This window comes from Martes martes, assembly GCF_963455335.1.
Source record: "Martes martes genome assembly, chromosome: 2".
NCBI classification, from domain to species: domain Eukaryota; kingdom Metazoa; phylum Chordata; class Mammalia; order Carnivora; family Mustelidae; genus Martes; species Martes martes.
Genome location: NC_137889.1, coordinates 15,066,030 through 15,093,776, shown reverse-complemented (window position 1 = coordinate 15,093,776; position 27,747 = coordinate 15,066,030). Strand labels below are relative to the sequence as shown.

Genomic DNA, 27,747 nt, shown 5'->3' with positions numbered 1-27,747 from the left:
TGTCTTTGAGGCGTACCCGCACGTGAGAATACATGCTTTTATACGTACGGTGATTTCACAGTTAAGAAAAAGAAGAGATTATGGATACATAATAGAAGCAGGTAATTTTCCAGAAAGAAATATGTAGCAACCTGAGAATCTCAAAAAGTTAAAGGATGATCATCTTATGATAATGAATTCCTGGTAAAATACATAGAGTAAAAGGCAAGAAAGATATAACAAAACCATAGCCATGGTTATCACTGGTTCTGGGCCTATCGGGGAGCTTTTCCTTTGTGTTATTCTAAGTGATAGCTTTTGTGTATTGAGCATATAGTGTTTGATTTTTTTTTTTTTTTTCCACGAAAGAGTGTTTAATGAAAGAACAATGGAGGCAGGTGCACCAGCTGTACTGGGCAGAGAGCGTGGCAGCAGAGAAGGAGGTGGCCGACCGGTGGTCATTTCCCGCTAGGGGCTGATGGGGTGAGGGGTGACAATTATTTAAGCTTTTAAAAAGTGTTTGCTTTACATTCTGCATCTCTCTGAAGATTCACCATGTGTTTGAAACTCCTGCTTTTCTTCTGTGGCCTCTACTCTAGTACTGTGTTGCACGGAAGTAAATCTAGTTTCCCAACATCGATTAGCAAATGGATTGTTTTTCCCCTATAGCTTCGATTACGTAGAAGGACGCTGGAATGCTAAGTAACCTGGCGGGCAGGGGTGGGACAGGGAGAGAACACCAAACAGCAGAATACGAAGCTGCCTGCTTTAAGAAATTCCAGTCCAATCTGACAACGGGAGAAATGCCGGCTGTTTCCTCCACCCTTGAAGGACGTTAGTTTGTGGGTTCACAGAGGAGTTGGTGGCTGGGGAATGCGCTGCGGCGGGCCCAGTCTCCGGGCTGCATCAGTCGACCTTCCGCAGGTAACGAAAACTCTGCACGGTCCTTTCTATGGCGTCATCCATGCTGACCAGTGGCCGGTAGCCCATGAGCCTTTTGGCTCTCTCACAGCTGTAATAGTGGAACGTGCCAGCCAGTGCGACACGCATCGGTGTGAAAGTGGGCTGGAGCTGGATGACGGGACGCATCACCATCACCAGGAGGGCCAGCAAGAGGGCCAGGTAGTAGGCTACCCAATAGGGGATGTGGTACTTGGGGGCCTCGTAGTTGAGGCCTGTCAGGATGCGGGACAGGAATGTCCAGAAAGGGACGGGTTCGTCATTGGTGATGTGAAATGCCTTCCCACTCCCGGTTGCATCTCGGGAGAGGTGCTCTGCAGCCAGGATGTGTCCATGTACCACGTTCTCCACAAAGGTGAAGTCCACCAAGTTCTCCCCGTTTCCAATCATGAACTTCGTCTTGCCCTTCCTGGCTGCCTCGATGAGGATGGGGACCAACTGGGGGTCCCTTGGGCCAAAAATGCCATGAGGGCGAATGGCCATGGTTAAGAAATTCCCCTCGGGATCATTGGCACCCAGGACTTCTCTCTCCTGTAAGATTTTTGTCTCCGTGTAATAGTCCATGGGTCTCACAGCGTAAGGGAGGTCTTCGGTTCCATTCTTGATGTTGACACCCTCAAAAATGACACTGGCACTGCTGGTTAAAATGAGTTTCTGAACCCCAGCCTCTTTGCAAGTTTCAATGACATTCTTGGTGCCAATGTAATTCACTCTATAAAAGAGTTCCTTGTTGTTACTGGATGGTGGGGGTGATGCACAGTGGAAAACTGTGCTTACACCTTTCAGAGCTGGGTACAGATCCTGTTGGCTGCAGAGGTCTCCCAGGAAGAACTGCACCCGGGGATTGTCGAACCCCTGCCGCATATCAAATACATTGACAGTGTAGCCTCTTGCCAGCAACTGCTCCACCATGTGCTGCCCCAGGAATCCAGAACCTCCGATAACTGTGCACTTAGTGGCACTGGGAATGTCTTCTGTCCAATGTGTCCGGGTGCTGTGGTCTCTCACTGGCTCATCAAATGCTTGGTCCATTTCAGCTCCGAATATGGTTATGCTTGTGATGAAGTTTTCTCTGAAGAAGTGTGAGGAAACGAGAGGGCAGCTGGTCTTTGCAGTAATGTGGCCATGAGCCAACCGGCGCCTGGAGCCATCAGAAGCTAGAAGAGGCAAGGAAGTTTCCTTCCTTAGTGCCTGCAGAGGGAGCACGGCTCTGTAGGTACCTTCATTTCAGACCTCTGGCCTCCAGAACCGTCCGTAGGTGACCCCCTGCGCGCCTTCGGCGTTTGCACCGAAAGACCTCCGGCCCCGGCGGCCACCTTTTTCTCCCCGCCCGCATGAGCAGAGGATCCGTGTTTGATTTTTTTTTAAACTAAGCTAATCTACATACAGACGTGTAGCACTGAAAGATGCCTCCCACAATGTTTCCAGCTTTCTAGCAAAAGCTTCACGATCTTTCCTCACGTCTGGCACACGTGCTGTATACACTTGATATACAGAAGTCTCAGCTTTGATATTAAATACAAAACAGCAAAATTTCCCATATCATAACTGATAACTACTGGGTTTCCGTCTTATTCCTATTCTCACCATATCCTTGAATTATCTAAAATTCTATTTCATCCTTCACTTCCTCTCCTTTTGCCAGGGGGATTTTAAAGAAAACTCCTAACATAGGGCCTAGTATATACAGCAAGCATTCAATAAATATTGGTTCCCTTCAATATGATTCTCTGTTTTTCTTTTTCATAAGATTTTATTTATTTATTTGGGAGAGGGAGAGAGAGAGAGACAGGCACGGAGAGCACAGAGAGAGCGGCAGACTCCCCACTGAGCAGAGAACCTGACTCAAGGAACTCCATTCCAGGACCCTGGGATCATGACCTGAGCTGAAGGCAGACGCTTAACTAACTGGGCCATCCAGGCGCACCAGTACCATTCTTTGTCTTGACCACGTTAATGTTAACTCCAACTCTTAACACTGAATAATTTCCTTTTCACCCAAATTTGTTCAATTTCAATTTACACTCCATAAAATGTCAAGGACGAGAGAGAGATACTTCCGCGTCCCTGTTCGCTCACCTGTCTATTGCCTCTAATTTCTTCCTAGCCCTGCTCAGGCCCGTCTTTCTCAAGATTATACTACCTAAGGTATTATATTACAGAATAAAGTACAAATAAAGATGACATGTGCTGTGAAGCAAGGTGATAATTAACATAGTCAAATTCAATATTATAAAACAGAACCCAAATACAATATTTGATACAATTAAATTTATTGTAGAAACCAAAGTCATTTTTATGTTCAACCGTACAAATTATAAACATTTAAAATAATATTGGTTAAATACACAAAACTCGTTAGTAAACAACATTACTTACATGATATTATTGCTCTTGTGGGCTCTCCCGATGTTTCTGCACCAGCGATATTTACAAATATCATAAACCAGTAATTCCTCTGGGAAAAAGTAGCTCCAGTGTCGAATTCCTAAAATACAAATAATGTTTCTAAAGGTATTAAAACTCTGTCATATTACAGTGAATAAAGAATAAGATTATCTTTACCTCCTTTAATGCCATTTTTATTCACCAAAGAAAGAACAAACTGGTCAATTTCAGGGTAGGGTGAATAATGAAAACCTTCAATGTTTCCTGCTGCAACAGAGAGAAAAATTAATTATAGTTAGAGCGGCTAAGAGTCGAAGAGTTAAATGTTAAGTTGTTCTTTAGGACAATTATAGGTTATGGAGCCCCTGCAACTTTGTTGTTTCCATGGTTCAGGCAGTCATGGGTTCTTGCTTGCCCTACAAACAAGCAGGGAAAAGTCAAACCTCGCAGTTAAGTCAAATGTTAACTACTATTCCTAAGAAGCACCTGTAATCATTTCAACTGCTTTCTTCATTTTGATAAAGAGAAAGCAACCCCTTGTACCCCAGAGCCAGCCTACTGCTATCAGCTCGGCCTTGATGTTGCGACACACCAGGCTGGTCCCCAACAGCTCAGCAACGGTGCTTTCCTGCTAATAAGGAATTTCAACATCAGATAAGGCCGCTCTATGGCCAAAATGATTCATGAAAAAAAACAAGACCACTCACTCCATAACTGTGTCTGAACACAGACAAAACACGAACATTTTCCAAACTGCAAAAATGACCAACACCTCCCACCTTACCCGATATAAGTAATTGCCCCTTCTTAACCAGTTATAGCTTTACAGCCACTGTAACCTGCCTTCCTTCTAGATAAAATTTATGAAGATAGTCATCCAATCGTCTCTGATGGTACCCAATTTGAAACAAATCCATGCCTCTTAGACACTTCTCAAAAGCACCTAACTCAAGCCTGCATCCTGTAATAAATCTTTTCTAATGCCCTTTTCCTGAGATGCCCCACAGGTCCTCATGGTACGAGCTCTCCACACTGAAGCCAGGACCAAACTCCACTTGTCAGAGATAGGTGTGTTCTCCCATGATCCTCAGGGTAGGATCAGTTATATTTTGTATCTAAGAATCTACTGGAATAATTTATGATAACTTATTTAAAATGTCATTTAACTTTTAAACACAGAAGTATCTACTTTTCTTAAAATAAAACCTATATTTCACTTACAGAGCTAATATAAATAGTTGGAGAAACTATGGAAAATATATTGAAGCAGAAATGAGAGAAATAAAGTCCAAGGCAATGTTTAGAAATGAGTTAAACAACCAGAAGAAAATAAACCTTAGAAAATGTTACCCACATTTTTAATGAACCTGGGATCACACCTCCCAAATAATGTTGGAGTCTACTTTTTTCTCTTAATATCATAAATGGAAATTTTCCATTTTATATGGGCTTTACAAATTTAAATTAAATGGCTACAGAGTATGTTATGGTAATGTCACCAACCCTATTTTGTACATTTAGATTGTTTCCAATTTTTTGCTCTTATAAATAATGATGGCCCATAAATAAATAAATAAATAAATAAATAAATATGGCCCAAAATATGTGTAAAAACGTTTACTGGAGAGTAATGTATTGATAGAAAAAGCCCATTTTTCAGTATAAGAATGAAGAACATATGCATTTCATGAAAAAACTCTGCAGCCATTAAAAGAATGCGAATACAGGGAAAGCTCCTCTGGGTTCAGTGGAAATGAACAGCGGCTGTCCATCTGTGATTGTGGACAGAGGGGAACACACTGTTAGTTTTTCTTTTAATAGGGGTTTCTTTCTACAAACAAAGCTACTTTATTTTCTTCTGGGCTTCCCCCCCCCAAATCATCATAAAATGAAAATTAGTGAATAAGCTTTAAAAAGTATCTTTTCTTGGGGTGCCTGGGTAGCTCAGTGGGTTAAGCCTCTGCCTTTGGCTCAGGTCGTGATCTCAGGGTCCTGGGGTCAAGCCCCGAATCAGGCTCTCTGCGCAGCAGAGAACCTGCTTCTCCACCCCTCCTGCCTGCCTCTCTGCCTACTTGTGATCTCTGTCTGTCAAATAAATAAATAAAATCTTTAAAAAAAAAAGTATCTTTTCTTTATACGTTTTCCATTTTGAATAGAAACTAAGTTGTTTTAAAGGATCAGTAGATAAGAATCTTGAAGATTTAAGACTTTTAAGGCAAAAAAGACTTTGTATCCTTAAGATTTCATAGGAAATTGTTTTCTTAAAATTACCTTTAGTGCTGGTACTGTTAAAATATTCAGCTCGTTTCTGTTCATTCTGAGATGTGTCACAGGTCAGAATTCGTAAAGTATCTGAGAATCTGAAGAAAATATTGGAAGAAATAAAGTAAGGTGATCTCAGAATCAGAGAGATGGCTACAGAAAGGAAATTGAATTTCACATAGTTCCACGTTAAAATCCTTTATTCAACAGCTAATTCTTCTAGGACAATGAAGTCACACTTGCCTACAAAAACACCAATCCCAACACTAGCTGGTGATCATTTAAAATACTTTTTACAACTACAGTGTGAATCAGAGGACATTGGGACTGCTGAAGCCGCGGAATGAAGTATGTAATTCTCCTCTTTGCAAGTATAGCGCCTTTAAAATTTTTGTTACAGTGATTTGAAAAAGTGTGAATAATGTGGGGAGGAGAAGGGAAGAAGGAAGGAGGAATGAGAGCAAAGGAAAAAATAATTAAAATTAACCGAAAGATGCATTTATAACCCTAAAGAATTTTGCTTTCGTTTCAGGAAGAAATGTACCCAGTATTTACTTGGAACCACAAAAGAAAATTAAGGAAACCCTATTCAGTAGAACTCCACTTCTGTGGAATTAATGCTGAAACTACAAAGGAAATGGGGTTTGGTAACAGGGAGATGGTTTTAGGCAATCTTACAGGCCGTGGTGCTTTTACCACACAAGACAAAGTAAGATGCCACTCTTGGGCCAACAGCAGTGAGCAGCAGCTGTCATACGATTTTTCCAGTATCTCTACAGTGCTTCCAGAATTGCGGAACTGCTGTTGCTAACAACTAACATTTACTGAGAGGCTACCATGTGCCGGGCATGGCTGTCCTTTTACGTGTCCAGTTTTAACTCCCTTCATCTTTACAACTCCCTAAGAGAGGGGGTCACATCATATCCATTTTAAAGGTAAGGAAAGTAAGACTTTGACGTTACGTCTGAAAAATGTTATGAAAGAACTCAAAGTCCAGAAATAATATGAAGAGAAACCACCCGTCTTCCCACCCTCCCAAGTAACTGCTGGCGACTGGATATGCGGACACAACTTCCCCTCCAGCGAAGTATTTTAAGTATTTTATTAACATCCATTTCTATGGGATTTCTGCCTTCTCTAGAGAAGGCAAAGCAGAGCAAGTCAATTGAGGAAGGCAATTTAGTCTGATCGTTAAATGTGGTTTGGACTAACAAAATTTGCCAACCCAGGTATAGAAATGGAGGCAAAGATTTCTGTTGAAAGAGGTCTTTCACACTTTTTAAAAATGACCAAAAGGTGGCACCTTCAGTGTTCAACAAAACTGACAATAAATTAGAGTTCATCAGTATAATGGAAAATTATATAGGCAATAAAAGTTTTAGTTATAACTTAACTAACTGTTGCGAGTCATTAACTTGGCAGATAGTCATGATACAACGTTAAGTGGATAAAACAACTGACATAACCACATAAATAATGATCTCAAGAAAATATTCTTTGAATGAAGAAGATATGTAAATTTTACGTATGAATGTACATCCATGGAAAGTAGATGTTAACAGTAACTCTATTTCCAAATGGAATTCAAGTAGTTTTCGTTTTCTTATAAAAAGAAAGCTAACCTAGAATTTAAGAATTCTTAAGTTAGAATGAATTTACACAATTCACATTTTGGTACTACACAATGTCATTCGCTGTTTAATAAACATTCATGAATGCATAACAGTGTGATTTTGGTACTATATACCTGACATTGCTGACCAAAGAAGACAGGAAATACTGATTTTCTTCAGAAATATTCTTGGACTGTTCAGGAAAAAATCTGTTGTCTTCAGCAATCTCCAAAGCCACCTGCTTCCCTATCTTCGATGACTTATACAGCCGGAAGTTTCTATTTCTTGTATAAACTCCTGTTATTAAAAATTAATTAAACAATTATGAATGCATGTTTTCCATGATTTGTTTTTAAAGTCAGCAAATATTAATTTTGAATAGCATTATTAGAGAAACAACCGGTTCTGGTTCAAGGTGGCCATGTAGGAAGAGCCTGAACTCCCCTCCACACAGGGAACACACCAAAGCTACAGCTGTATTTGGAACGATTTCCTCTGAAAAAAAATCTACAACCCAGCAGATGGACTCCTTCACCCAATGAGACGGAAACCACATGGAAACAGGTGGGAAAGGCCTGAGACACAATCTCGCCATAAGCCCTACCCCCAGGGCAACACCCACAACTGGCAGGGAATTCAAAACCCGGAGCTTCTCCTTGAAAGCAAAGGATTATAACTCACATTAGGTACCCTGACTCTTAAGGCTTGCCCCTAAGAGATGAGCCCCAGAAGCATCTGGCTTTGAAGACTGGGCTGTGGCTAACTGATGAAGGGCTCTTAAGGGCTCGCATGCACACTCACTCACCCCAAGGCCTAGTGCGCAAGCAGCCCTTCCAAAAGTGCCCAGAATTTATGTGAAAGGGACTCATTTCCGAACTTTAAAGCGCTGGACTGAGGGATACTCTCCAGGGATGGAGGTGGTGGGAGCCATCATCCTCTCTGCCTCTCTAAGCCGGTGGCTGCCATCTTTTTTCTTTTCCCTTTTTCTCCCCCTTCTCCTTCCCCCCTCCCTTTTCTTAGTGGGTGCCATCATTGCCTGCCCCCTCGGCCTCACTCCAGCCAGAGGAGCGAGGCTGGCTTTGGCTCCCCCTCTGCTGTGCTCCAGAGCACCAGTAGCTCCTGGAGGAAAGTGTCTATTCCCATCTGGTGCCCGAGTTTTTACACGTGGTGACCCATTTTTCAGGTGATCCCTTGATCACCCGGCTCTGAAGTCCAAAGAGGCTTGGTTCCTGGGTCCCCGGGACTGTAACAGCTGGAAGGAGAGTGCTCGGGAGACTACCACTCCCAGGGCACCACACAGAGATCACAGAGATACATGGAAACACACCCCAGCTTCTGAGCAGGAGGCCTATTTACTTGAGCCGCAGCCCCAGCCCGAAGGGCAAGCTTCTGGTCTGGCACACTTACAGGAGCCTCCAGAAGGGCCCTCAGGGCATGGAGCTCAGTGGACGGAATTTTCACACCATCCAGCTCACTGGGATCTTCCAGAGCGGGGCTTAGGCCCTTTGTCTGGTGCCCTGATTTTTGCAGTTGCTGCCAGGGGACTCCTCTCCATCACCTGGCTCTGGTGGCCTGTTGGACTGATGCTCACAGGTCCCGCAGAACTGTGACCGACAGAGAAGGAGTTCTTAAACAGCCCCAATCCCTAGGGCTCAGCAAGAGGCAACAGGCCCAGGAGTGCAGTCTCTCTAAGAAGCCTATTAGCTATCACAATTGGTGCCTCGGTTGGGGCAGGTACGTGGAAACCTTTCCTAAGACCTTGGAGGTGGACAGTATTTCCATCCTCTCTCCTGCTGTGCTTCACAGCACCAGCCTCTCTCTGAGGGGAACTTGTATAAGCATCTCGTGTCCCAGTTTTGACATTGGGTACCCTGCATTTTGGGGTTGCCTCCTAGGGGATAACCCTCAGACATCTGGCTCTCGTGGCCAGGGGGCTGTGGGTCCGGGGGCTCACGAGACTGCAAAAGTCAGAGAGAGAGTTCTTAGATGGTTGCCACCCCCTGCGCACTGCACACAGAGCAGACTGGAACATTCTGGGAAAGAGGCCTAACTGCTTGTCCTAGAGCTTTGGCCTGGGGGGCAATCTTCAAGTCTGGCACACATCTAGAAGCTCCAGAGCTGCTTCCAGGGAGCACAGGCCAGGCGATGCTATATTTGTGCTCTCCGACCTCACCATAGCTCACCAGGACCTCTCAGAAATGAGCCTGTATGCTCAGCAAGTCCTGAGTTTTGCAACTACCACCCACGGGACGCCTCCATGTTCCCCAGCTGTGTGGGTCAGCGGGACTCACATCTGCAGACCCACATGACTGTACATATTTCCATTCTCTTAAAGCTGTTACCTGAGGGTCTAGCTTCCAATCAGCCCGAACCCAGGTGCTGAATGAGACCCTGCCCTTTGGGACATTAACTGGGCCTGGCATATACTGAAGTCCTGGGAACCATAAAAGCTAAAACAGGCTGCTTGGATAATTACAAAAGTTTGGGAAACAACCAAGAGCTAGGACAGGGTTGAAGGAGAAGTTTCATCTCCTACACAAGGCCAACCCTTCAAGACTGGGAGGAAATGCTTTTTTATCAGGCAAAGAGACTCAAGCAAAACGAAGAACAGAGGACTGCATTCCAAACAAATTAGATAAAACTCTTAAAGGACCTTAACGGAATGGAGAGAAGTAATTTATCTGAAAAAGAGTTCAAAGTAATGGTTCATAAAGATGCTCACCAAACTTGGGAGAGGGATGGATGAACACAGTGAGAACTTCAACAAAAAGATGGAAAATGGAAGGAAGTAGCAAACAGAAATCACAGAGCTGAAAAAACAAAAACTGATCTTGATACACTACAAGGGTTCAACGGCAAACTAGACGAAGCCGGACCAATGAACTTGAAGACAGGACAGAGGAACTCCCCCAACAGAGCAGCGGAAAGAGAAAAGAAGGAAACAAAGTGAAGATAGCTCAAGGGCCTTCTGAGACAACACTGATAAGACTAACATTTACATTATACGAATCCCAGAAGGAGAAAGGGCCAGAAAACTTATTTGAACAAATAACTGAAAACTTTAATAACCTGGGGAAGGAAAGACAAACAAATCCAGAAGGACAGTGAATTCCAAATGAAATAAATGCAGCAGAGGGGCCCATACCAAGACACATTATAATTAAAATGCCATCAGTTTAAAAAAAAAAAAAAAAGAGAGAAAGAGAGAATACCTTAAAGGCAGCAAGAAAAAAAATAACTTGTTACATACAAGGAGACCCCATAGGACTGTGAGCACATGTTTTCAGCAGAAAATATTGCAGGCCACAGAGAGTGGCAGGATATATTCCAAGTACTGAAAGAAAAAGACTTCCAACCAAGAATACGCTATTTGGCAAAGTTATCATTCACAACTGAAGGGCAGATAAAGAGCTTTCCAGACAAGCAAGAGATAAAAAAGTTCATTACCACTCAACCAGTCTTACAAGAAATGTTAAACAGACATCTTTAAGCTGGAAAAAAACAAAAGGGGGGGATTGCTAATTAGTAACAAGAAACCGTATAAAAGCGTAAATCTCGTTGGTAAAGGAAACTATATATTAAAGGAATATATGAATCAAGTGTGAAGCTAGTGTAAAGATCTCAAAAAAGGAGTAAAGTAACTGCAACTATAATAATGAGCTAAGGGACGCACAAGATAAAAAGATATAAAATGTAACCAGCAAAATGTAAAATGGGGGGGTGGAGTGTAAAAATGTACAGCTTTGAATGTGTTCACACTTAAGTTGTTATAAACCTAAAATAGGCTACTATGAAAGTAAGTTGTTATACATAAGCCTCATGGTAACTACAAAGCAAAAAGCCATAGTAGCTAAAAGAGCGATAATGAGAAAGGAAGCACGCCACTAAAGAATTCATCAACCACAAAGGAAGAGAGCAAGAGAAATAGAAAGAAAAAGAAGAATGAGAAAACAGCCAGAAAATAATGAACAAAATGGCTACAAGTACATACTGATCAATAATTACTGTGAATGGATTAAATTCACCAACCAAAAGACACAGAGAAGCTGAAAAGGTAAAAACAAAAGAAGACCCATCTATATGCTCCCAATAAGACATAAGAACACACACAGACTGAAAGTGAAGGGATGGAAAAAAATGTTCCACGCAAATCAAAATCAAAGAAAGCTGGGGTAGCTCTACTTTCGTCAGACAAAATACTTCAACAACAAGACAGCAGAAAGAGACAAAGAAAGGCATTACATAATGACAAAGGGGTCAGTCCAAAAAGAGGATATAGCACTTACAAATATTTAGGCACCAATATAGGAGCCCCTAAATATAGAAATCAAATATTAAAAGACCTAACAGGAAATAGAAATACGACAGTAGGGGACATCAGTACCCCATTTACACCAATGGATCGATCATCCAGACAGAAGATCAATAATGAGGAAACATCAACCTTAAACCACACATTAAGCCAGAGGGAAATAACAGACATATACAGAATATATATATATATATATATATATATATATATATATATATAAATTCAACATCCATGCATGATCAAAACTCTCAACACAGTGAGCGCAGAGGAAACAGCTCAACATAATAAAGCCCGAATGTGACACACACATAGCTAACATCATACTTGGTGGTGAAAGCTGAAAGCTTTTCCTCTAAGGTCAGGAACAAGACAAAAACACTGCTCTCGTCACTTTTATCAACATGGTACTGGATGTCCTACCCAGAGCAAGTAGGGAAGAAAAGAAACAAAAGGCATCCAAAATGGAAAGAAGAAGTGAAACTCTCACTATTTGCCGATGTTTATGTACAGAAATTTCTATGTAGAAAACCCCAAAGATTCCACCAAAAAACTGTCAGAATAAATTCAGTGAAGTTGCAGGGTACAAAATCAACAATACAGAAATCTGTTGCATTTCTATACAGTAACAAGCTATCAGAAAAAGAAATTAAGAAACAACCCCATTTTTAAAAAGTCCCATTTACAATGCACTGGAAAGAATAACATACCTAGGAATAAACTTAACCAAGGAGGTGAAAGACCTGTACTCAAGAAACTACACTGATGAAAGCAACTGAAGATGACACAAACAAATGGAAAGACAGGCCAAGCTCATGGGCTGGAAAAATATTGTTAAAACGTCCACAGTACTCAGGGCAAGCTATGATGCAGTGCAATCCCCATCAAAACTCCAGTGGCATTTTTTTACAGAGCTGAACAAAGAATTCTGAAATTTATACGAACTACAAAAGATCCAGAATGGCTGAAGCTATCCCGACAAAGGACAAAGCTGGAGGCATCATGGGTCCTGATTTCAAACTACATCACAGTGCGACGGTGATCAAAACAGTACGGGATTGGCAATGAAAACAGACTCAGATCAACGGAACAGAACAGACGCCAAAGAAATAAATCAAGTCTATATGTTCAATTAATCCGCAACAAAGGAGCCAAGAATATACAATAGGGAAAGAACAGTCTCTTCGGAAGAGTGAGTCAGGAAAACTGGAAAGCCACATGCCAAAAATAAAACTGCACCACTTTCTCACACCATATACAAAAATTAACTCGAAATGATTCAAAGACCCGAAACCATAAAACTCTTAGAAAACAGGCAATAAGCTCCATCTCCTTGGATCTTGGAGATGGGTGTTTTAAATACACCAACAGCAGAGGCAACAAAAGCAAAAATAAACAAGCAGGACATCATCAAAGTAAAAAGCTTCTGCAGAGGAAAGAAACCATCAACAAAATGGAAAGGCTGCACGTTGAGTAGGAGAAAACATTTGCAAATCATACACCTGGTAAGATGTAAATAGCCAAGATATATAAAGAACTCATACAACTCAACAGAAAAATATCTGATTTAAAAATTTGGCAGAGGATCTGAATAGACATTTCTCTGTAGAAGACATGCAGATGGCCAAGAGATGTCCGATATCCCTAATCATCAGGGAAATACAGATCAAAACCACAATGACATCTCACCTCACACCTGTCAGAGTGGATATATGAAAAAGACAAGAAATAACATCGCTGATGAGGATGTGGAGAAAAGGGAACCTTTGTGCACTATTGGCAGGAATGCAAATTGGTGCAGCCACTGGGGTAAACAGTATGGAGGTTCCTTAAAATTAAAAACAGAACTGCTGTACGATCCAGCAATTCTATTTCTGGGTATTTATCTGAATAAAATAAAAACACTAACTCAAAAAGACAGATGCATCACCATGTTCACTGCAGCATTACTTACAATAGCCAAGATATGGAAACAAAATGTCTGTGGACAGATGAATGAATAAAGAAAATCAATCAAGAAAAAATATGTATGTATTTCCACAAAATGGAATATTATTTAACCATTAAAAAAAAGTGAGAGAAATCCCACCATTTGTGACAACACAGGTGGACCTTCAGGGCATTATGTTAAGTAAAATAAGACAGGGAAAGACAAATACCATATCACTTATACAGAGAATCTAAAAATTAAAGAAAAAAACAACCCACGCCAATAAATACAGAGAACAGCCTGGTGGTTGCTTGAGGTGGGGAGGTGGGGGTGGGCCAATGGGTAAAGGGAGGCAAAAAACACGAACTTCAGTTATAACATAAATAAATCACGGGGATGTAATGTACAGCATGGCAAATATAGTTAATAACACTGTATTGCATATTTGAAATTTGCTAAAAGAGTATATCTTAGAAATTCTCATCAGAAGAAAAAAATTCTGTAAGTATAGAGTTACTGTGGTGATCATTTTGCAATATATACAAATATCAGACCATTATGTTGTATGCCTGAAATTAATGTAATGTGGCATGTCAATTACACCTCAATAAAAAAATGAAGGTGGAAAAAGAACTCATGTTCACATAAACAAAAATAAAAATGAAAAAAAATTATTTTCTATTAGCTGTAAACAGAAGAAAAGCAATACATAAATTAAGATAAAGTCGAGTTGGTATAGAAGAATGCCACATGCAGAAACAGAAAACGAGACAAGATTATTTGGGTGTATCCTATTGTAAATAAATAGGAAAGTTGGGCAAATCATTTAGGAAAAAAAGTTTGAGACTATTAAAGAGCTTCCAAGGCAGTGAGTATTTTTGGTGTCAAAAATCCCAAAAGGGAGGCATCAAAAAGTCAAATATTGTTCTCTCCCCCCTATGTGAGCATACAATGAGAAGACCATGATCTGTAAACCAGGACAGGGATTTCACCAACACCCGCCCATGTTGGCACCCGAACCCTGCACTTCTATCCACCACAGCTGTGAGAAATGAATGTTTGTTGTTTAAGCCAAAAAAACCAAAAACAAAAAAACCAAAAACAAAAAAAGCCTCAAAAACCAAAACCTAGAATAAATCTAACAAAAGATGTGTAAGTTCTCTGTTTAGAAAATTATAAAACATTGAGAGAAATTAGAGAACATCTATGTTAGTGGAATGACAAAGCGTGTTCACGAACTGGAACACTAAATATCATAAAAATGTCAATTCTTCCCAAGTTGATCTCTAGATTCAATGCAAACTAAATCAAAATTCTAGCTACGCGTGTGTGTGTGTGTGTAACCTGACAAGTTGATTCTAAAATTTAAATGGAAGTACAAGCAGTCAAGAACAGCCAGGAAATTTCAAAGAACAAAGTCAGTGGGCTTATTCTACCGGATATTTAAAAAAAAAACCTGTATTAAGACAGTAATGGTAATGGCACAAAAACAGATTAATACAACAATGGAACAGAACATAATCTGGAAAAAGACAAAACATATATAGACAACTGACTTATGACAAAGATGTCCTTATAGGAAAAGGACGGTTATGTCAACAGTGTTGAGACAAATGGATATTCATATATGGAAAAAAAATGAATCTTGACTCCTCTTCACAGAACAGGCAAAAATCCACTCCAAGTGGATTGCAGATCTAAGCATAAAAGGATAAAAAAATAAGTCTTATAGATAGGAAAATAATCTTCATAATTTGGGGACAGTGAAAGATTTAACAAGATACAAGAAACACTAAGAGGAAAACAATAAATTAGACTACTATTATTAAAAGTTACTTTCATTCACCAAAGACACCATTAAGAGAGTGAAAAGGCAAGCCACAAATACTACAGAATTCCAAAGATAAAGTTCAGAAATAGGCAAAACAGGCAAAAACGGTGTTAGAGAATGGATTAGCAGTCACCTGTGGGGAGGAGGAAGAGGACTCACTAGAAGAAACAGGGAGGAGGTTCTGGGATCCTGGTAACCTTCTATTACTCATCTAGGGTGGCGTGATGACAAGGTATGTTCATTTTGTGAACACTGACCTGCACACTCACAAATTCGCCATGTTTCTGTTTGAATGTTACACTTCAATAAAAAGTTCCCCCAAGAAATTTTGGCCTGGGGGGTGGCTGACTGGCTCAGTCAGTAGAGCATGCGACTTTTGATCTCGGGGTTGTGAGTTCGTGCCTCATGCTGGGGATAGAGATAACTTTAAAAAAATAAAGTCTTTAAAAAAATTTCGGCGTGTACTATTAAATCCCTGTCCTTTTCAAAAGACACCTTAAGGAATGTCCTTTTTAGTATATAAAATAATTCTGGGTATACTCTTGAAATCTTTCTTTCAAGCATATCATGGAAATTTCCTTGCTGGTGCAGTAAACTAACATTTTTTTTTTTAAGATTTTATTTATTTATTTGACAGAGGGAGAGAGATCACAAGGAGGCAGAGCAGCAGGCAGAGAGAGGAGGGGAAGCAGGCTCCCCACCGAGCAGAGAGCCCGATGCGGGGCTCGATCCCAGAACCCTGAGATCATGACCTGAGCCGAAGGCAGAGGCTTAACCCACTGAGCCACCCAGGTGCCCCAGTAAACTAACTTTTAAGGCTAACCGTCATGAATTAGGGTATTCTGTTTCAGGTCTTCAATACTGGGGTGGAGGCAGAGCACAGAGATCAGCTATTTTGCTCCCCTTGAATCACTTCCCATCAGGCCTTCTCCCTAGTTTACTGCATGCTAGCACAACCTCGAGAGGCTATTCCCCTAACAGAACAAAACTGGTCATTTGGAAGAATGCTCCTCTATTCATAACCCGTGCTTGTTTACACCCAGACCACTGCACTCCTCGGATCTGACTGTATTTCCAAATTCTGGCACCTGGTTGTCAGGGTAGCTAGCTAGGAAGGTAGAGTGCCGCAGGAACGCTTCCCTACTCTTGGCCTGGCTGGCTGGATTACCCTGCCTGTGGGTTAAACCTAGTTTCCTCCAGCCTCTAGACACTGACCCCCTCTCAGCTGCTCCAACACTCGGTGGCAAAATGTGCTCTTAATGGCTTTCAAACCACAATCTAGAGTCACAGTATAAAAATGAGGTTTAGGGGCGCCTGCATGGCTCCATCAGTTGGGCGTCCGACTCTTGATTGCAGCTTAGCTCCTGATCTCAAGAGTCATGAGTTCAAGCCCCGAGCTGGGCCCTGCGCTGCATGAAGCCTATTTAAAAATTCTTTTTTTTTTTTTTTTAAATATTTTATTTATTTGACAGACAGAAATCACAACTAGGCAGAGAGGCAGGCAGAGAGAGAGGAGGAAGCAGGCTCCCTGCAGAGCAGAGAGCCCGATGCGAGGCTCGATCCCAGGTCACTGGGATCATGACCCAAGCCGAAGGCAGAGGCTCTAACCCACTGAGCCACCCAGGCGCCCCTATTTAAAAATTCTTAAAGAATGAGGTTTAGTTGACCAGACTGGAGCTGGTTGAATGAGGGGCCCCGAGTGGCCTCTGTGTTACCCAAACAGGCTGCATTCTGCCCAGGGCTCACACGTCCTCAGGTTGGCGGACCAGAAGCAAGGAGCGTCGAAGAAAGCGTGCATGAAGCAGCCGCCAGTGTGAGGACAGGCAAAGAGCGGCGAAACGACCCCTGCCACTCACTGCAAAGCTCTTCAGTGAAGAGACCACTGGCCTCGTTTTGCCACATAAAAGGACCATTTTTCTACCGTATCTCTTCTAATGAAACCTGTCACCAGTACTAGAGAGCACTGGCCCACCTGTCCCCTGTCAAGACTCGCCTGACACATTTCCTCTGGACGTTTCGGAGGAAGTGCCAGCTGCGACGATTTGCTTTTGGAACTCAGGGCATCCTGGGGCCTCCGTCCCGCGGGGACCCCTCTAGGACCTCGGAACAGAAGCCTCGTCGTGCTCCAGCACCCTCGCTCACGGGGCACATTCTGCTAGTGATTTCACGGTCGCTATGCAGCAGGGGCGGCAGCAAGAATCCTCAGCAAAGTGACGGATGGGCACTGATGGGTCGCTCGGGGAGATACACAAGGACAGTCCAGCAGAGAGCGGGCAATCTCACTTACCGAGGTCTACGAAAAGATGCTTTTCTCCTACGTTATTCTTCACAACTAAAAATGACAGGTCAGGACTGCTCAGCTCAGCTGAGCCCGGGCTCTCCCGTTCCTTTGAATTCCAGGCCCAACTCTCTCCTCTGTCTGTATCTGAGGCCATTTTGCTACAGGAAATTCCTTGTTTAATTGGCATTTCAGGAAAACGGGAAAATCCATGGCCCGTGGTCTCTGAACTACTATCGTCATCTTCCCTGGCAATTAAATGAAACGCAGGCTGCAAAATTTTTCTCACAAAATTACCTAGAAGAAAAAAATATTATGATTAATCTAATTCTTTTCTACAAACTGTAACTCAAGATCTAGGCACAAATCTACACATGACAATTTTATACAGCAAGGCTTCTTTTTTTGACTTCTGGTTTTAAAACTGAGTTGTTATTACAAACTGTAACATACTTCTGCTGTTACTTCCTTCCTCTTGGGCAATCTTTTAGTTTTTCAATTCCCACTGACAGGATCACTTGGAGTCACTTATAATAAATATCATAAAAGACGTGCCACCATGGGCACCTGGGTGGCTCAGTCGGTTAAGTGTTCAACTCCTAATCTCAGCTCAGGTCTTGATCTCAGGGTTGAGAGTTCAACCCCCACAATGGGCATGGAGTCTACTTTAAAAAAAAAAAAGATTCCATCAAAAAACTGTTAGAATTAAGACATGAATTCAGCAAAGTCATAGGATATAAAATCAATGTACAAAAATCTGTTGCATTTCTATACACCAAGGAAAAAGCAGCAGAAACAGAAATTAAGGAATCCATCCCATTTACAATTCCATCAAAGACAGTAAGATACCTAGGAATAAACCTAACTAAAGAGGTGAAAACCTGTATTTTGAAAACTAGAGAATACTTATGAAAGAAATTAAAGAGGACACAACGAAGTTGAAAAACATTCCATATTCCTGGATTGGAAGAACAAACATCATTAAAATGTCTGTACTACCCAAAGCAATCTGCCCATTTGATGCAATCCCTATAACAATAACACTAGCATCTTTCACAGAGCTAGAACAAATAATCCTAAAATTTGCATGGAACCATAAAAGACCCCGAATAGCCAAAGTGATCCTGAAAAAGAAAACCAAAGGTGGGGGCTTCACGATTCCAGACTTCCAGCTCTATTACAATGCTGAGGTCATCAAGACAGTATGGTCCTGGCACAAAACAGACATACAGATCAATGGAACAGAACGGAAAACTCAGAAATGGGCCCACAACTATATGGTCCACTCATCTTTGACAAAGCAGGAAAGAATATCCAATGAAAAAAAGACGGTCTCCTCTACAAATGATGCTGGGAAAACTGGACAGCAACATGCAAAGGAATGAAACCGGACCACTTCCATATGCCATACACAAAAATAAGTTCAAAATGAATGAAGGACCTAATTGTGAAGCAGGAAACCATCAAAATCCTCGTGGAGAACACAGGCAGCAACCTCTGTGACCTCAGCTGTAGCAAATTCTTACTAGACATGTAGGAGGAGGCAAGGAAACGAAAACGAAAATGAACTACTGGGACTACATCAAGATAAAAAGTTTCTGCACAGTGAAGGAAGCAATCAGCAAAACTAAAGGCAACCTATGGAATGGGAGAAGATATCTGCAAATGACCTATCTGATAAAGGGTTAGTATCCAAAGTCTATAAAGAACTTATCAAACTCAATACCCATAAAACAAATAATCCAGGGGCGCCTGGATGGCTCAGTTGCTTGAGTATCTAGTTCTTGGCTTTGACTCAGGTCATGATCTCAGAGTTCTGTGACTGAGTCCCATGTTGGGCTCCGGGCTCAGTGGGGAGTCTGCTTATGGATTCTCTCCCTCTGCTCCTCCCCCGATCTCTCTCTCTCATTCTCTCTCCAAACAATAAATAAGTCTTTAAAAAACAAAAAGAAATAACCCACTTAAAAAATGGGTAGCAGACATGAATAGACATTTTGGCAAAGAAGATATCCAGAGGGCTAAAAGACCTATGAAAAGATGCTCCACATGAGTCAGCATCAGGGAAATACAAGTCAAAACTACAGTGAGATACCACCTCACACCAGTCAGAATGGCTAAAACTCACAAGTCAGGAAACGAAAGATGTTGGTGAGGATGTGGAGAGAAGGAAACCCTCTTACACTGATGGTGGGAATGCAAACTGGTGCGGCCACTGGAGAAAATAGTATGGAGGTTTCTCAGGTTAAAAATAGAACTATCCTATTGACCCAGCAACTGTACTAGGAAGTTGGGTACAAAAATACAGATTCAAAGGGGCATGTGCACCCCAATGTTGACAGCAGCATTATCAACAATAGGCAAACTATGGAAAGAGCCCAAGTGTCCACCGTCTGATGAATGGATAAAGATGTGGCACGTACATGCACGAGCGTGCACATACACACATAAACACACACACTGGAATACTACTCAGCCAGTATAAAGAAATGAAATCTTGCCATTTGCAATGACATGGATGGAGCTAGAGTATATTGTGCTAGGCGAAATAAGTCTATTAGAGAAAGACAAATACCATATGATTTGACTCATATGTGGAATTTACAAAACAAAACAGATGAACATATGGGAAGGGATTAAAAAGAGAGAGAGAGAGAGAGAGAGAGAGACTAGACGGAAACCAAACCATAAAAGACTCTTAAGGATAGAGAACAAATTAAGAGTTGATGGAGGGAGGTGGGTGGGGGCTGGGCTAAATGGGGGGCGGGTGTTAAGGAGGGTACTAGATGTGATGACACTGGGTATTCTATGTAAGTGATGAATCACTAATCTACCCCCTGAAACCAGTAGTACACTATATGGTAACCAACTAGAATTTAAGTAAAAATCTGAAAACTGCCCAGCGACCTGACCTGCAAGATTCTCTAATTACTATTATTTTAAAATAAATTTTTTAATTCCAGTGTAAAAGTTAAAAATAAGTGAGTAAATAGATCATCTTACAAAGGAAGGCTGGTTTGAGAAGATGTGTCAATGTTACTACCATGAACCTGGGCCTAACATACTGTCACCAAGAGAGCATCACTTTGATTTTATTTTTATTTTTTAAGATTTTCTTTATTTATTGGAGAGAGAGAGAGCAGAGCAAGAGAGAGAGAGCACAAGCAGGGGTCGGGGCGAGCAAGAGGGAGAAGCAGACTCCTCGCTGAGCAGGGAGCCCAACGCCTCAGGGCTTGATCCCAGCACCCTGGGATCATGACCTGAGTCGAAGGCAGACGCTTAACAACTGAGCCACCCCCCAGGGCGCCCCGAGAGCACCACTTTTATTAATACAAATTGAGTAGAACGTGTCTTGACAATTAATAGGTTAAAGAATGCAAGGTTTATACGCATCAACAGTGCTGCCAAGATAACGCACATAAACCCCGCCATCATCTCCTTGAGTCAGGCTGTCAGATTTCTGAGAGCTGCCTCTCTCCTTTTCCTGCCATAATATGCCCTGGGAACCCCGACATTCCCAGCCATCACTTCCACAACTACTGTTCCTCCTGCTTTTCCCTCTCATCGGCCATGAGACGGGCTGTGGCACCGTAACTGAAGCCCAGACTGAAAGCAATTAAATACGTGTACGGCATTTCAGCACTTACTCGAAGAGCTCTAATGACTAGCGGGCCTACCTTTACCAAGAAAAGATGGTACGACAATCCAGAACTTCTGGAACTCTCATTTATTATTTATACCATAAATTCAAGTGAGAATTTGGTTAAGTTGCTTCATATATAACAATACTGGAGAAATGCGGAGTGGTAAGAGAAACTTAATTTTAATTTCTAAAATTGCTATTGTCAGGGTTTGTCACTTTAATTACCAGACAGTTTAAATAAAATCTTAAAAAAAAAGAAGTTTATTTGACAGAGAGTGATAGAGCACAAGCAGTGGGAGTAGCAGACGGAGAGGGAGAAGCAGGCTCCCCACTGAGCAGGGAGCCTGACATGGGACTCGATCGCAGGACCCTGGGATCATGACCTGAGCTGAAGGCAGACTCTTAACCGACTGAGCCACCCAGGCACCCCCAGCTTAAACTTTCAAATCATAGGATACACATGCTTTAAATTCAAAATTCTCTTTCTTCAAATTACTCTCTGCTCAATGAAACAAACCCAGTAGCTCATAAAACACTATACGGAAATAAAAAGTGAATAAGAAACTGTCCCTGCCCTAAAGAAACATTAAGTGGAACTTAAGTAAAGAACACAAAACAACAACAACACAGAAAAACTACCTCAGAAGTGCGGAATGCTTGGACGCCAGAAATCCTGGGCTTGCCACAACCCAGACGAAACGCCACCCTGAGTCTTAGGGACAGGACAGAAATGGCTGTTCATTTGATGCTATCTACACTGAGTCTTCACAGACCAGGTAACTGGAGTATGTCTTTTCAGAGAGCAGCACCCAGAAGTCCAAAGGCCCACGGCCAAGAGAAAATGTGGCCCTGGTGAAAAAAGACCTATTTTGTACCAGGACTGGCCCTTGTGACTCTCATTTATGACTACAAGAGGCCCTTCAGTAACAATCATCAGGAAATTCTGAAAAAATAAAGGTTTATTACTTATAAGACCTGAAAATTACACTGCCAACCTGGGGCCACATAGCAAGCTCGCGGGTACGGAGCGCAAGCACAGGCGGGGGCTGGGCTCACACCTTATTGGTAAATTTAAAAAACATAAGAGCAGGAATTTAAAGCAAGGAAGAGAAAACGAGACGCCCAAAAGATGAGTTACTGAACTCAATCAAGATTTCTGAATCCGGGGTGCCTGGGTGGCTCAGTGGGTTAAAGTCTCTGCCTATGGCTCAGGTCATGGTCTCAGGGTCCTGGGATTGAGCCCCGCATGGGGCTCTCTGCTCAGCAGGGAGCCTGCTTCCTCCTCTGTCTCTGCCTGCCTCTCTGACTACTTGGGATCTCTATCGACTAAATAAATAAAATCTTTAAAAATATATATTTAATAATAAAAAAAAGATTTCTGAATCCGAAGAGCCTCAGTGGGTGGGGTGTGGCGGACCACGTTTACTGAGACAGCGGTCTTGGAAACAGATGCCTCAGCAGTCGAAGCCTAAGTCAGGCAGTCACATTACAACCAAACAAAACACTGGCAGGGTTTACACTACAAGGGTCAGGTGGTGTGAGGGGAGACTAGCGCACGGTGGGCCTCTGTGCACACTGAGAAATCTGGACATTTTCCCGAAGGCGACGAGCAGTCCCTGAAGGCTGTGAGGCACATCGGCGGCACAAGCAGATCCGTCCAGCCAGCTGACTGAATAAGGAGGCTGAGAGAAAACAGCTCGGAGAGGACACCAGCATTTCCACTTGGGCAGTTGGGCAGATGATGGATACTACTCACCGATTTACATATCACAGGAGAAAAGGCAAGGTTAGGGGGAAAATGAGGTATGTGGTCTAGGAATGCTGATTTTGAAGTGTCTATGTGGGAATGTTTAGTAGGCAGCTGGCTGTATGGGTCTGGCATTGAGGACAATCTTGGCGGAAGATGAAGACTTATGGCTTTGATTACCATCTACGTGTTGACTTGAGAGTGGATGATAATCAAGGGTATGGGTAGAGTGAACAGAGGGAAAAGGATAGATTCCACAATTATCATTATTGAAGAAACACGGAAGGAATGTCCAACAATGCAACACAAAATAGGGAGATAATAGGAGCCCCTCATACATAGTAAACTAGGTCACTGTGACCTAGCATTAGTCTGATTTAGCAGTTAGGTTCCTGACTTTTATGCTAGTCCTTTAGTGACTATGTTCATGCCGTTTCCCCTAGGCGCCCGTGAAACTATCACACAAATGTAGTTCTGAAATGCATTACCTGTCACCTGCACTTCGGTTAATCATCTGCCATTCAGAGCTGGAAATACTCGCTCTACTGCTGCTCCGATCAACACTCAGGATTTGGACTTCTATTTAGACCTTGATTTTCAGTGTTTCCCATTGTGCCTACTTGCTCCCCCTCAGACTGACTCCATTTCCATACCTGGGCCTGCATCTCTCCATGTCCAGTACCAGACAAACACTCTTGGGCTTATATATGTGGACATTTTCCCAATCCTGAGGTTCAGTCGGGAGCAATAAACAATAAAAAAGCCTCTCCAGGTGTGGTTTGGAGCCCAAGCCCCAGTCCTCATGGACTAAAAGCTAAGGCTAAGGCAAGGCTGAAGCAAAGGACAGAAATAACAGCTCTGATGCACCACAGATAAGACCTGAACTGGGCCTCTCATGCATTACCCAGAAACTGAAATGTCTCCTGTTGGAGCAGGCAATGCGTGACCATGTCACAATCTCTAGCCGGAGGCACTAATGCCAAGGGCGTCCTGAAGAGGTTAACATATCTAAAGTGTGTCTAGAAGAGGAAGGTAGGTCTAGAACTAAAGGCAAATCCTGACGATGTGAAAAATCACATTTCATTATTTAGGATAGGGCAAGAACCATAAAACCTGAAAAATACATACAAAACCTTAAGAGGAAAAGGAAAATATGAGGATTTTAACAGAATTCCATGATTTAAAAAACAGTATACTTACCAACATGAATGTTATCTTTAAATGCCACATCATGAAGCTGAAATATTAGATGACGGCTAAATTTTTCATCAGTGCTGGAATCCAAGTTGAAAACATCTTTGGCTGAACAATTAACCCTGTATAGCTCTTGAAGTGCTTTACAAACATGCTAAAAACACAGGTAAAATGCAAGTAATTAATATTTCAAACTGTTTTAAAATTTTTCCATGAGGAAATTCAAGTATCTTGGTACAAGTCTAACCCATTTTTTATTTTATTATCTGAATATTTACAATGTAACAATTTCACCAAATTACTGATTTATCGAAAAATACATATTTAAATTATCCCACAGGTTCAGAGAGTCATAGGCTCTCAGGAGTAAAGACTTCCTAAAATTCAAACAATTTATTTTATACATCAATCTCTCCTCCAAAATCCCAAGGTTCAGAGAGTCATAGGCTCTCAGGAGTAAAGACTTCCTAAAATTCAAACAATTTATCTTATACATCAATCTCTCCTCCAAAATCCCAATAAATATATTTCTTTTTAAGCACAATAAATATACTTCTTTTTAAACATCTCTCCAAATATCATCTACGAGCTAAAAAGTCACTAATTCCAGTTTTCATAGTTTTAGTTTTTGGAAGGTTCCTCAAACATACTGAGCCAAAATCTACCTCCAAAAATTCAGCCCTCTGGGGCAAGGTGCTACTGACACTGAAGGCAGTTATGCAGTGTAAGAAGGCAGCACGCCCAGAGGTAGGAGCACCAGATTTGGAGTCAGCAAGATCTAAGTTTGATTACTGGCTTTGCCACTTATCAGCTCTGTGTGACTTTGGTCAAGTCCAAACCTTACATTCCTTGACTGCAAAATGGGATTATCATCTGACCTAACTTCTGGGATTTGTTGTAAGGAGTAAATGACAAGATGAGAGTAAAAAGTTAGCACGTTGCTTGGCATATGTCCCTGCTTAAAAGCATTAGCTGTGCAGCCACAAAACAAGTCACTACTGAACCTGTTTTCCCACTTGCAAAATGGTTACTAAGAACTACCATACATGGTTATCTTGACATGAGCAAAACGCTTATAAACTGCCAAGCACTTAGATACCTAACTTGTATTTACTCATGTTATTTTTGCATCATTATAACAACCCCTCCCATGCTCTCTGTATTCAATAAATTCTCACTTTCTCAGAGGCCTCCTCAATTTCCCTCTCTACATCCATACCCCCTTCACACTCCGTCCCCGGTTATAGTCCTTACACGGCCAAAGTTTTATGTGAATTTGTGTGATAATTTTGACTTCGGTGTCCACTCCATTACAGAGGCTCCCCCTCACCATCCATTCTCTCCTGCTTCTGTGGAGACAGAATGCTGTCTACCTGGACACAAGGCCACCCAGCATGAAGACTGCACTTCCCAGACTCCCTGGCAGTAAGGTGTGGCCACACGACCAAGTTGAGGCCAATGGGATGTGAACAGAAGGAAAGCAGGTGATTTCCAAGTTATACTCTTACAGGGGAGAGGCATGCCCAGTGACATGGGGGAAGTCACCGTCTTCCACTGACTGGAAAGCAGACATTGTGGTCGTGAGCCATTTGGACAGTGTATATAAAGGCAACATCTCAGGAAACAGCAAAGCAACAAACCTGGTCTCTGGTGTAACGGAGCCATATCAAGACACTACATGAGGGAGAAATAAATCTCTATCTTGTTTAAGCCCCTTTTTAAAATTATGGTAACTAAAGCTATCCTAATTTGTTATCCCCCATGAGACTATAAATTCTGTGAAGGCAGAAGCTAGGTCTCTGTGGGCTAACCCGTGGTCTTCCAAGTGCCTAGACACACTGACACTTACTAGAGGCTGAAACATTTCTGATCAACGAATAAAGTGTGGTTTTATATTTTGGAGCTATACAGAATAAATGTAGTGACTGCCTAGGTTAAACAAACAAACAAAAAGTAATCCTAGTCATCTAAGTCAACTTTCCCAAGTTAAACTTTAAATAAAAATATAAGACATGGGTGCCTGGGTGGCTCAGTGGGTTAAGCCTCTGCCTTCGGCTCAGGTCATGATCTCAGGGTCCTAGGATCGAGCCCTGCATCCGGCTCTCTGCTCAGCAGGGAGCCTGCTTCCTCCTCTCTCTCTATCTGCCTGCCTCTCTGCCTACTCGTGATCTTGCTCTGTCAAATAGATAAATAAATAGATAAATAAAATCTATAATAAAAAATAAAAATTAAAATTTAAAAATAAATAAATAAATAAAATCTTTTTTTAAAAAAGTAAGACATTTAAATATTAAAACTATAAGATCCATAAGTTAGAAATATGATTATTTGAGCAATGTTACCTGTCAGGTAGTTTTATAAATGCACTAGCATCAGAGTCCATTCCATTTGGCAGAAGGGGCTTATTAAAGTTCATCAGTTGTCATTGCCTCAAAGGATGATATATTATCACTAGCTATTATTAGTCAGTTACTTCTTAACCATCTATTAAGATAAGAATTAATCTAATGCCTCTTCACATGGGGGACTCAAAAGGAAAAGTACTTACTGGGTTATACACTTGTTATACAAAGTAACCAATAGATGAAATTAATCTCCATGTAAATATATATGAAGATTATATTACCTAAAATAATCTTGGGGCACCTGGGTGACACAGTTAATTAAGCGTCCCACTCTTGATTCAGCTCAGGTCATGATTTCAGGGTCATGGGAAAGAGCACTCAGCTCTGCCCAAGATTCCCTCTCCCTCCGCCCCTCCCCCTGCTCATAGGGGCACACACACTGCTATACCCAACAGGTAAGCCTAGTTGTGTAGACATTGCTACAAAAGACTACAACTAGATAAAGCAATCTCAAGAAAAAAGAACAGAGCTGGAGGTATCACACTTCCAGATTTCAAACTATACTACAAAGCTACAGTAATCAAAACAGTACGTACTGACTCAAAAGTACACATATAAATCAAGAAAATAGAATAGAGAGCCCAGAAGTAAACCCACAATTAAATGGTCAGTTATTCTATGACCAAGAAGGAAAGAATATACAATGGATAAAAGACAATGTCTTCAATGAATAGTGCTGGGAAAACTGAACAGCTACATGAAAAACAATTCACTTTCTTACATCACGTACAAAAATAAACGCAAAATGGATTAAAGACCTAAACTGAAGACTTGAAACCATAAAACTCCTTGAAGAAAATAAAGGCAATAATCTCTTGCACATTTGTCTTAGCATTATTTTTTGGATCTGTCTCCTCAGTTAAGTGTAACAAAAGCAAAAACAAACAACTGGGACTGTATTAAACTAAAAAGCTTTTCCACAGTGAAGGAAACCATCAAGAAAACAAAAAGACAATCTACTGAGTGGGAGAAGATGTTCACAAAAGATATATCTGATAAGGGATTAAGATCCAAAATATATAAAGAACTCCTAAAATTCAACACCAAAAGAAAAAAAAATCTGATTTTTAAAATATGCAGAAGACTTGAATAGACCTTTTCCCAAAGAAGACATACAGATGGCCAACAGACACATGAAGAAATGCTTAACATCACTGATCATCAGGGAAATGCAAATGAAAACCACAATGAGGTATTACCTCACACAAGCC

General features: G+C 41.5%; 2 protein-coding genes across 2 annotated transcripts in view; both read right to left on the bottom strand.

The window, feature by feature from the left end:
- The window catches only part of PRIMPOL (primase and DNA directed polymerase), a 50,295-nt gene that overhangs the window by 7,122 nt on the left and 15,426 nt on the right, over nucleotides 1–27,747 (bottom strand). The window contains exons 5-10 of the mRNA XM_080796194.1: nucleotides 24,138–24,285; nucleotides 17,560–17,847; nucleotides 7,337–7,499; nucleotides 5,599–5,687; nucleotides 3,505–3,594; nucleotides 3,319–3,427 (exon numbers count right to left, since the gene is read on the bottom strand). Of these exons, the coding sequence (XP_080652320.1) occupies nucleotides 3,319–3,427; nucleotides 3,505–3,594; nucleotides 5,599–5,687; nucleotides 7,337–7,499; nucleotides 17,560–17,847; nucleotides 24,138–24,285 (887 nt within the window). The remainder of the gene's footprint in view (nucleotides 1–3,318; nucleotides 3,428–3,504; nucleotides 3,595–5,598; nucleotides 5,688–7,336; nucleotides 7,500–17,559; nucleotides 17,848–24,137; nucleotides 24,286–27,747) is intronic.
- LOC308338179 (sterol-4-alpha-carboxylate 3-dehydrogenase, decarboxylating) lies at nucleotides 339–2,270 on the bottom strand. Its single transcript, XM_080796193.1, has 2 exons — nucleotides 2,189–2,270; nucleotides 339–2,011 (listed from the first exon to the last, which is right to left on the bottom strand). The coding sequence occupies exon 2, from the start codon at nucleotides 1,969–1,971 to the stop codon at nucleotides 886–888; it is 1,086 nt and encodes a 361-aa protein (XP_080652319.1). The 5' UTR covers nucleotides 1,972–2,011; nucleotides 2,189–2,270; the 3' UTR covers nucleotides 339–885.